The sequence below is a fragment of the Garra rufa genome, chromosome 16 (genome assembly GCF_049309525.1).
Source record: "Garra rufa chromosome 16, GarRuf1.0, whole genome shotgun sequence".
Lineage (NCBI taxonomy): Eukaryota > Metazoa > Chordata > Actinopteri > Cypriniformes > Cyprinidae > Garra > Garra rufa.
The window spans coordinates 23538524-23550121 of record NC_133376.1 but is presented as its reverse complement, the minus strand read 5'-3'; the positions used below and the strand labels follow the sequence as shown (position 1 = coordinate 23550121).

General features: G+C 39.8%; 2 protein-coding genes across 2 annotated transcripts in view; both read right to left on the bottom strand.

Moving 5' to 3' along the window:
- Nucleotides 1-5226, bottom strand: part of ganabb (glucosidase II alpha subunit b) — a 12449-nt gene extending 7223 nt beyond the window's left edge. Inside the window, exons 1-10 of the mRNA XM_073820217.1 lie at nt 5171-5226; nt 3918-4019; nt 3653-3761; nt 2047-2174; nt 1693-1872; nt 1491-1563; nt 1156-1237; nt 749-845; nt 486-666; nt 2-52 (exon numbers count right to left, since the gene is read on the bottom strand). Coding sequence (XP_073676318.1) covers nt 2-52; nt 486-666; nt 749-845; nt 1156-1237; nt 1491-1563; nt 1693-1872; nt 2047-2174; nt 3653-3761; nt 3918-4019; nt 5171-5193 — 1026 coding nt within the window. The 5' untranslated portion in view covers nt 5194-5226. The remainder of the gene's footprint in view (nt 1; nt 53-485; nt 667-748; nt 846-1155; nt 1238-1490; nt 1564-1692; nt 1873-2046; nt 2175-3652; nt 3762-3917; nt 4020-5170) is intronic.
- A 975-nt stretch (nt 5227-6201) lies between these two features.
- On the bottom strand, nt 6202-11152 carry ints5 (integrator complex subunit 5). The gene is made up of 2 exons (XM_073820801.1): nt 10917-11152; nt 6202-9552 (listed from the first exon to the last, which is right to left on the bottom strand). The coding sequence occupies exons 1-2, from the start codon at nt 10991-10993 to the stop codon at nt 6552-6554; spliced, it is 3078 nt and encodes a 1025-aa protein (XP_073676902.1). The 5' UTR covers nt 10994-11152; the 3' UTR covers nt 6202-6551.
- Between the last annotated feature and the right edge of the window lie 446 nt (nt 11153-11598).

The window sequence follows — 11598 nt, the reverse complement described above, 5'->3', positions numbered from 1 at the left end:
GTGGCTTCTCACTGGAGCCTTGAACAAAGTCTAGCATCTTACCAAAGACAGTCTGAAAGAAAAAGACAAAAGTAACAGTGTTTAAAGTGTTTGAAAATGCTCTATAATAAGACATTATAATATGTGTCCCTGGACCACAAAACCACTTATATTACGTAGCACGGGTATATCTGTAGCAATAGCCAAAAACACATTGTATGGGTCAAAATGATCGATTTTTATTAGGATAAGTAAAGATCATGTGAAGATATTTTGTAAATTTAATGTAAAATTAATTTTTTATTAGTAATATGCAGTGCTAAGAACTTCATTTTGGACAATTTTAAGGTGATTTTCTCAATTTCTTTTTCTTCCAAATTTTAAAAATACATCAATGGAAATCTTATTCATTCAATTTTTTTATAAATCAATCTCAATTTAAAATTTACCCTTATGACTGGTTTTGTGGTCCAAGGTCACATATAGAGAGACTAGTGACCTCTTACCTTTCCCGCTGTGTTAGAACTGATGTCTACCCAGGTCTCAGCTGCATTAAGCCAGAAAATACCCATGGTTCTCTGTGTGTTATGGGCTAGCATGACAGGTATGGCTCCATATAAGGCCATAGGGTTATAGAGCTCATACTGAAACACATCTAGGTTATAAAGCCTGTATGGATCACCACCACTAGAAAAAGAAAACAAAAAACCTTGCTCATCTGTTCATAACAGGTATATTTTGATTTCTGTACATTAAGATGTATACTCACTCTGTAGTTTTCAGTTTAAGATTGTCAGCATGCTCTGGAATACCGTATACATGTTCTACACCAGGCAAGGAGAAGTCTAAACTTATCGATGTGGGGCCTAAAGAAAATATTGAAAACAAAATCAATGCAAATTATACAAATCTACAAATTTAAGCCCATTTCAGATAGCTTTGAGGCCACCAATATGTTCTCAAAAACTTTCGACAGGTAAATTTGCAGTGTAATAATTTAGGACTATGACAACTAAAACCAAAGCTTACTGGCTACTTAAAAAAAGCAATAAACCCTTTGAGATGTTTCACCCAAACTTTCTGTTTCAATAGGAAACACGTGAACACCAATAAAAAAAAATTCCATTTGTCAAGTGATTTCATGGAAATTCAACTGACATAGATATAGAAACATACCATTGGGTTTGGTATCTGTATGAGATTTAAATGTCTCTTCCCACAGGCCGTCTTCCTCTTTATCCTTCTCCCCATCCTCATCCTTTTGTGCAGAAAAGGGGTTTTACTTCAGGTTTCAGTTCTCAACGTGATGAATGTTAGGTCATGCTTCTTTAGTTACTATAATACTTTCACACGTCAGTGTTGCGTAACCGCTACATAAAGCTGCTAAACCAGATCAGGTGCAGTAACTGAACATGTTACTTTTAACTAAAGACGTGGCAAGAAAACACAGAATCAGGTTGTAGTATCATTTACGTAAGCACACCCACAAGTGCACAAATACAGCTACTGACCTTCTCAGCTTCATCTTGCTGTTGATCTTCATCGACGCTTTCTTTAACCTCAGCACCGTCAGGTTGTGCTTGCCTGTGATAGAACACCCAACATACACACATTAAAGAGAAAAACAATAGTGTTTCAATTCATCACTGACATTTATAAAATCTCCTCCACTCTGCAGCACTATTTGAGAAGGTTTAAGAGCAAGAAACTCACGTGTCCTTGCGAAGACGCAGGTGCTCGAAGGCCAGCAGGCCACGAGAGTTGAGGGATAGCAGCACCTCTGGTCCCTCCATGATGTCCAGCCTAAATGGACGGGCACTAACAATCAACCTCTGACTCTCTGCTCCCAGAGACAACACAACGCCATTATCATCCTTGGATAACACTGAGAGACTGGAGAAAGAGAGATACAGAGAGAGGGGGAAAAAAAAGGCAGACAGGGGTATCAGAGGCAAAAGAAAGAAGCAGAGACGAGCCGAGGTTACTCAGAGGAACACAATGAATCATGTATGTGTTTGACTGTTCTCTGAATTTCATTGTGCAGTCTTAGATCAGAGACACACTCACGGCTCAGTAGGAGGCTCTGCTATGAGCACGTCTGGCACCTCAAAGCGTGGCTTCAGAGGTTTCAACTCATTTATTTTCACCCGCGTCATATTCCCCTGCAGTCTGTACAGCTCCAACAGCAAGTGCACCTGCAAACAGCAATAGAGCAGACCAAATCAGCAAAAATCCTGGCCTTTGAGCAGGGACACCGTCCCAGGACAAGTAGGGAAGAATAACTTCCTCTCAATTTTCGCTGGGACTAGATGAGGCTGGCCAGGCTGGTTTTAGCTGGTGGTTTTCCAGCCTGACCAGCTAAGACCAGCCTGACCAGCCTGGAAAAAAGGCCAAAACCCCTCTAAAACCAGCCTGCCGACCAGCTATGACCAGCTAAAATCAGGCTGGTTGACCAGCTAAAACCAGCCAACCAGCCTAGGCTGTACTGTAGATCTTTTAACAAGGAAACTGAAAAAAAAAAAGACGGTTTTCAGAGCTACAGTTGAGGTCAAAAGCTTACACCTTGCAGAATCTGCAAAATGCTAATTATTGCTAATAATTATGCTAAATATTAAACTGCATGTTGTTCTTTTATTTAGTACTGACCTGAATAAGATATTTCACATAAAAGACATTTACAAATATTAGTTACATTTATAAAAATGACCCTGTTCAAAAGTTTATATACACCTGATTCTGAATACCGTGTTGTTACCTGGAATGATCCACAGCTGTTTTTTTTTTTTAATGTTTAGTGATAGTTGTTCATGAGTCCCTTGTTTTTCCTGAACAGTTAAACTGCCTGCTTTTCTTCAGAAAAGTCCTTCAGGTTCCACAAATTCTTTGATTTTCAGCATTTTTGTGTAATTGAACCCTTTCCAACAATGACTGTTTGATTTTAAGATCCATCTTTTCACACGGAGGACAACTGAGGGACTCATATGCAACTATTACAGAAGGTTCAAACGCTCAATGATGCTCCATTTTTCTTATTTCGCCTAAATATCATTTTTTTTTTTTAGTACTGCCCTTCAGAAGCTACAGAGGATACTTACATGTTTTCCCAAAAACTAAATAAGTTAAATTTACCCTGACCTTTAAATTCCAAAGGTTTTCACCACCGGCTCTTAATGCATCATATTTCCTTCTGGAACATCAGTGAGCGTTTGAACCACCCGTAACAGTTGCTGAGACCCTCAGTTGTCCTCAATGTAAAAAGTTGGATCTCAAAATCATACAGTCATTGCTGGGTTCAAATACACAAAAATGCTGAAAAAACAAATAATCTGTGGGACCTAAAGGCTTTTTCTGAAGAACAGCAGGGAGTTTAACTGTTCAGGACAAAAAAGGGACTCATGAACAACTATCACCAAACAAAAACACACAGCTGTGGATCATTCAGGTAATGACACAGTATTAAGAATCAAGGGTATGTAAACTTTTAAACAGGGTCATTTTTATAAATTCAACTTATTTTCTCTTGTGAAATATCTTATTCAGGTCAGTACCAAATAAAAAAAATAACATGCATTTTGTATGATCCCTCTTATTTTGGTAAAATGATTAACATTTTTGCAGATTCTGCAAGGTGTATGTAAACTTTTGACCTCCTAAAGGAGAGCACTAAACAAACCTTGTTGTTGTCATTGATGAGCTGCAGGGTCAGTCGGGAGTCACTGAGCTCCAAAGTTTCCAGAAGAGCTCGGTACGGTGACTGACCCGGCTTGAACGCTCGTTGACGTCTACAGACAAACAGACAAATCATTGCATCTCAATTTTACATATGCTATAATAATACAATAATACTGCTATCTTTCACAAGAATCTTAACATGTAAACCTATCTGCACACTGCAGAGGTCATTTATAATGTAGTGATTAACAATACAACTGACATACTTGCAAAAGGCACTCTGATCACAGGTTTTAAAGTTCCCCCGATCCACAGCAAAGGCGCTGCTGACAAACAGAGCCACACAGACCACAGACAGCAGCCCCATCCTACAAAAAAAATACAAAAGAAGAAAGTTACTGTTTGGATCAGGTTTGAGTAATGAATAAGCAGGACAGAGTAACAATAAGAGTCTATGTTCACTTCCTTGTTTGCTACCCTTGAGGATCATTTTCTTCTTGTCTGTAATTAGACATGTGATCAGGGTGGGAAATGAACACCCACAGCCACCCATGCGTTTTTACAGTGGCATGTAATTTTGTCTTATCTACTAAGCACTATGATAAGCCAACTTTTTTTAAATAAATTTTCTACAGGTATTCACAATTTCTTTGTATCATTTTTTTAAGAGATGGGAGAGAGAAGCTATTACCCACAATCCAAAGGAGATCAAAGTCCATTCACAAGACTTTGGCAGAATGTGTATGCAAAATAAACTGGGCTTTTATTATATTCACTTTTTGTTCAGTTTTTTTAAAGAGAACTTAAATGTGAAGAAAAAGGGAGATAACAGCTTTTTATAGTTACATGGTGCCTATTAAAAATATATATTATAAAAGTTTCACACCCTGCAGGTGACACAAGCTGGTGTCATTCATTCAAAAAACAGCTGAGATGCCATCTCAGATGTTAAGATGCATATAAAACAGTTTTATAATTCATAAAAAGCTGTATTTTTTTCAATTAATTTATTATTGTATATACTCATTCACTCCACAAAGCTTACCTTCACCTTAATTTAAAAAACACGATTCAATTCTGGTCTATGTGCTTGATAAAATTATTTGTAAACTCCTCGGATATTATTTAGCACTGCACACCGATCAAACAAGTACAATCTCGATTCCCGGATTGCCTTTTTTTTTTTTACAAAAAAAGATCAACGCCTAAATTATATGGAAAAGGCTACATGCATGCGCAAATATATATTATGGAAGATATTCGTGTACTGTTACATCAACCATAGAGCTGTATAAAGACATCCATGTCTTATAAATTAAAAGATGACTCGTCATTAATGCCAGCGATGGCTCAGCCACGCATTCACATCAACTATTTGCTTCCTCGTTCAACACCTGCAGCAGATTCACAGCCCAGCTCTCACACGAGCTGGTCGTCGGTTATCTTAAAATAAAGACAGTGGAAATTCGACAAAAGCCATAAAGACGAACTGATATGTAGCTTAAAGTCTTTGTTTTACCTTTCAATGGAGATAACCGCCATCTTGGACACACAGCGTTAAGCCCAGCCTCCCGGAGGTTGGTTGGTAAGTGTGTTTGCAGGAACACTATTGGGTAACAACCGAATCCCTAAAGACTGTACTTACCATGGAAACGAGTCCATCTGACATGTTTGCTTGTGTACACAAGATAATTGTGTGATGAAACTACATTAATTGCAGATAAGCAGGGATCATTCAGCAGAACTGTTGTTCGTTTCATGTCAATTTCTACTTTGTGTTAGGCAGATTTTTAATGATGCATATTAGGCATAACTTGCACTAATAGTACAAAACATGTATGTCATTGGTTTATCTCATGCAGACTTTAGTTTTATGTATTTTTTCTTCTTCATGTCATAATGAAGAATAAAAGGCTATTTCTGTAAAATAAAAAATGGAGGGTTTGCACTTATGTCATGATTTGGTCAGTTGCCTGGATGCGCTGCCATATTGGCGATATTCAGATGTAAACAACAGCATGGATTGCAAGAATAATGTACTACTGAATACACTGTTTTGTTAATCCATGGTCTAAATAATGGAAAAATTTTGGAGGCTGCTAAATCATATAGAGAAGAACTTAGAAAATAAGAAAGGGCGTAATATTTTGACAAACTAAACTTAATAGGTGATAAAGATACGTAAGAATTATTTAAGATATTAGCCTAATATTTCACCTGACAGGAAATAAGAACAAACATGAATGTTGTAAAGATTCTTGCCTTGGAAATCCTGGTTTAGTTTGGCTAACCACAAACACTTTTTGTTCCTCAGACAGCTTTTTGCACTCTTCTCCTTGATTTGTTAGACGTTTTGGCAGTCTACAGTACTCCCACATGTTTCTTCTGGTTTGACTGATTAGTACAGCCCCAAACATAACAATAACTGGACATTTTGAGCAGCAATAATCAGCAAAATATGTGAGTTTCATTCAGTTCAGTGGGATTGTTTACATTCGGTGCTGCCAATATGAACGACTGATAACGTGTGGTGAAAACAAGAGGCATTTTTAATGCATTTTTATTTTTATGCTTTCCCACCCAAAAACAGAGACAGAATGCAAAAACAGAATTTAGAAGTCTTTTACATTCTGCTGTAGGCATAAAACTTTTTCAGTGCTTAAAAAATGAAAAAAAATCTACAGAAAGCTGGACAATATAAATGTTAGATACAAAAACAGATAAGCAGTATTAACAGAAAAGCAGTTCCTAACAGTCACACTTAGGGTTTAAAGTGGTTTTCTGTTACTATTTTTGACAACTCTTAAAACGTAGAAATACCAATGTCACAACTAAGTTAACAATATGTAGAAAAATAACTGAATGCAATAAGTCCATGACCTCTCATAGTTTGATAGTCGTCAAACTTGAAACCTCCAACAAAGGTGTCCGAGGCGGTCAATGTTCTTATGCAGAACACTGTGGATGGGTGCAATATAGCGCGCAACATCACCATCCCGTGAAAAGTCCCTGAAGAAAAGTCCTTGGTCAGCACAGAAGGTGAACTTCTGTGGCATTGGGCTGTTCCCCCGCATGTACTCCCATACACCCAACAGCAGTAGCCTAACTTCAAAGGGTGAAAGGTGAGGGAAAACCTCATGGATGTTACTCAACACTGGTGGTAGTAGCTGACCTTCACCCATACATGATACAAGCAAACAGGAGGTCTGAAGGTGCCATGGGGAGTCCACCACCAATGGTTCTCTTGATGCTTCCCAGTGAGCTAGTAACGTGGAAAGCAGACCTCTTAAAATGACGGAGCAGTAACAGAGAGCTGGACGTCCAGCTGCAACTACACGGAGGAGATGGAACAGCACAGGGTTTCCTTCGAAGCAACGACGAATGTGTATGTCTCGCTCAACTGTGGTTTTCGCATGTTCTTCTGGAGGCCAGGACAGTTCTCCATTTGCAACATCTGGGCAAATGTTCTCCACCAGAGTTACAGCAATGACTTTTGCAGCTTCAGCATTAATTGGCGGAAGTTCATCAGAAATGAGAGGTTCACTAGCAGGGAAGCGGCCATTAGTGGTACCTCCAGTAGGGCTTCCTCCACCTGAGCTACAGCACTGAACCATGACTGCAAACAAGGTTTGCATATTCTGATTGACTCTATCTGGGTCAGGTTGTGAAGGGGTGTATGGAGGCTTCAACCCCTTTCCGATTACTCCAGCGTGGAAAACAGACCACACATTACCGGAGAAGTTAACGGAGGTGCCAAATTTGCAGTTGATGTCCAAAAGAGAGATACCCAAGTCTGGAACAAGGTTAGAGGACTGTGTAGTGCCATCACCTTGGTTCTCCTGTGGACCTCCAAACAAATCTCGGTTGCCTCTGTGCAAGGCTCCCTCCACCAATTGTTGCAGCACAGCTTTAAGCGTCAAGGGAGAGTAGGCTGCGAGACGTGACAACAGTCGCATAGAGTAGCCCACTTCCTCTTCCCCAATCGTAAGGCTATCTCCTTGCTGTCGTAAACACAAAAAGAAGTGTGACACGGCTGCTCTACATATCAGCAACAGATGAGCTGGAGAGCAAGCTCTGGGAAGCTGGCTACACGAAAGCAGATGGACAGCTGCCTTGGACACCATGGTGTCCCCATGGAGAAGCAATGGACAGAAATCCTGAAGGTGGCCGGAGATGGCAACTCTGACTTGTGTGGTCATAGACGACTGAGCTAAACTCCCAGTTGCAGCTCCACCATTTTTACGATCCTCATCTTGACTCTGTACCGCAGTAGCCAGGTTGTTCAGGAGCTGAGCCAACTCTTTATTGTCAAGGGTTTCAGTGTGGATCTGGGCAACACAGCGGGCTACTGTTGACGGAAGCAACCCGGAAAGTGAAGTGGAAAGTGGGGTGTACAATTGCGAGGCCAGAGCAAGCTCTTCTGGGTTTCGGGCTTGGGTGAAGAGCTGACACAAAGCTTCGGTGGCTACGCTCGGGCCGCCATACACTGATAGGAGACACAGGAGCTGATGCAACCAGAGATGCCTTTTCCGCTCAAGCCGGAGGGTTTCTGCACATAGATCACCTATGTGTCCCTGGAGCTCATCGAGAAATGGGATCACTTGGGGCATTGCCGAGGCAGTAGAGGACTGTGGGAAGGGTTCATCACCCTCTGGTCTGTTATGCACCAACTTGTGAAGATGTAGCAGAAGCATTTGCAGCAAGCGGTCACAGGCTTCTCGAATACTATCATGGGGAGAGGGTGTAGGGCCTGAAATTATCACTGAAGATGGTGTAGCAGTGTCCGCAAGGAACTTTAGCACCCTTGCTCCACCCGAAGGGCTTTGGCTTATGAGATGCACCGCTAGACCCAGCATATTCTCGAGCTCCTCTCGGGGCAAGGCCTGGAACTGAGCCTGGAGTTGAATTAGGATGGGCGGTCTGAGAAACTCCACCAGTTCTGCGGAAACCGCACCCAAGAGAGTGGGGGAAAGTGCAGCTAGTTGAAGCAAAAATGGTACAGTGGCTCTACGGAGATGAGGGGAGTTCTCCCACCCACCCGCCCCAGATGAATGCGGTGGAACATTTTGAGCGGGTGGAGATAGACTATCCTGAAACATCCTGAGAAGCTCTTTTTTGATGCTATCAGAATGTCTGGAAGCCAAATGCCCGAGGATACCAACCACCGAGCCTATTTTGGGGACTCTGCTGCTCTTATCTATTGCCTGCTGTTGGTTGATCTTCTCAGCAGAGGAATATCCGTGTGCATAAAAGTCTTTGAGGCCACAAGCCAGCACCCTGCTGATGATAGTGCCAGGAAAAGCTGAACCAATGTGGGCGACGACCCAGTCAAAATGAGGGGAGTGCTGGACAGAGGTATCCAGCAAGGCATCCACACAGGCATCGGGGCACCAGGCCAACATGGCCGCTAGACACTGTGAGTAGCACTCCATAAGTGAGCGAGTGGCTGCACATGACATCCAGAGCTGGAGCAGCTCATTCAGGCTGGACGAATGAGGAGCCGCTCTTCGTCCTGCATGCTTGCTGCTAAGCTGACCGAGAAGGTCAACGGCCCATGTGGACACAAGGGGAGCCCAAGCTTTAGGACTAAGTTTGATAAATTCAGAAAGGACTGCATGGACTTCCTTAATAACGTCCTCCAAATTGGATATACTGGTGCTGCCTCCGGCACTTGTACTGTTGCCAGCATTTTCACCCTCTGCCTCCAGATCTTGCAGAAAGGCTGCAACATATTCGTCATACACTCCCCTTAAGTGCTCCAAGACGGCTCCACGACAGGCTGGGACAGTTCGAAGGAGGCGCACTGCACAGCGGGCATGATCCCGAACGCTGAGTTTGCGTCCCTGTGTCTGGTCAACGCCACTGATGAAAGCCTTGATTTCTAAAGCCAGCTCTTGAGGACTGGTGACAAAGAAAAAAGACGGTTAGAATATATAGAAATGAAATTTAGAATGTAGTCCAAAACCAAAAATTATTCAGTCACCAGATATTTTTATTTTTATTTGACACTATAGTTCATTTATGTAAATGAGGATAGCAAAATAAAGTAAACAGTGACATATTATACCCCAAAATTAATCTTACAGTGGACTACAAGTAAAATGTATAAAAATTTGAGACCAAAAATATTCAGACACTTTGCCCTGTTTTGTTTACTTTTTTTTTTAATTGCTAATGCTTTTTACACAACAGACTAAATAAAATAATCATTGCTTGGTAATTGGTCAACAAAGTATTGAGAGTTATGTAAATATTGTCATACAGTTGTCTGAATTTTTAGTTGACTGCAATCCATTACATACCGTTCAACAACAAAGTTATCTGACATTATCAAGATAAATCTGTTGACAGTTTTATTACCATTTTTTTAACTATAGCGAATACACTGTGATAATGTGAGAAATGTTAAAGGTGTCTGAATAAATGTTGGTTTGACTGTACATTTGCAATAAAATATGATTTTTCTATATTGAACCATGACATGTCTAGAAGTCACAGCAGTATAAAGACATACAGTTTTATGACTGTGTATTAATTGAGAAACAACAAAGAACATTTATAACATTTATCATTTCAAAGAAATTGTCATACATTTTATAAGTGCATAAAATTTATGAAATAAATATTTTAAATATTACAGCCAAAACAATGGTTTGATATATTCTACAATTGTGCTGTTTAAGGAACTGTTTCATTTCATATTAGTTTTAGTTTTTTTTTTCTTCTAAAAAAATAGGCTGTTTAATAGTAGTTTCCATTCCAACTAACCCCATACAGTGTGACAACATGCCGTGTTTTAGGAATGCTGCCACAAAATGTCAACATATGTTTCATTAACTGTATCCTGGGCAATAGTTGTGAAAATATTTATTAATAAAAAACGAAAATGCATATTTTTAATGTTTTGGCAATGTAAAGCTGTTCACCATGTTAGGATATTTTACTGAACCTAAAATAAACAGATGCAATGACAAAGATATATGATATCCAAAATAGACATACAATTACAATGGGGATTTATGCTTCGAGTAGTTTTTTTTTTTTTAACCTTTACTAACATACTGGACTGAATTTGGCATACACATGCTGACTGTATCATTTCTATAAATCAAATAAACCAACTTCGTTTATTGCAGTTAAAAGAGAACAATAGTTTGTTTATTCATTCAGATAACAGAATTTAATATAAACTGGAATTCTTTCCAGAAACTGAAGCATTGTTTTATAAGCTACTGTTAACACATGAATATTCTATTATTGCTCACCTGTAATTGTTTAGAGGAGTGTGGCAGTGAGTCGTCTGCATGGCTGACAAGGCATTCCCCTCGAACATCGCAGACATCGTTTATGTGCTTATGCCAAATACTCCATGCACAATATTTTATCTACACAAAAAAAAACAACTAGTACAATGGCGAATTGTGAGGGGAAAATGTGCAGTATTTGCAACTTTTGCCAATTTCTACACCGTTTCAATGAACGATGCACTAAACAGCGGAAGCTCGCGTGTATTATTTCGTCGGAGGGAAATTACTAGTTGGCTATCTTTATCGCCCTCTGTAGTGTAGGAGTTATTATTCTCAAAGATGCATCCACATCTTCCTTGGTAAATCCGTGCAAAATGGGGTATTTGACGACGTTATAATGACTGGAATCTCTGTTTCTCCTGTTTGCGTTTTTCAGTTTAAATAATCCAGGAATAAACAAAAATGTAATCTCTGGTAACTTTATTATATGGTACACATTAGGCTACTTTATGCTTGGTTAATTTTTAGATAACACTGTATATTTCTAAATTCAAAGCTTAAGTTTTTGTTTGATTATTTATGAGGTCAGTAACATTAGTAGCTCATTGATACAGTTTCCAACAGGTGCGTTAACTTTTAGAGGAACTACTTGTCCAACATTACAAAAGTTGCCCCCTGGTCTACTCTGTCTGCCTTAACT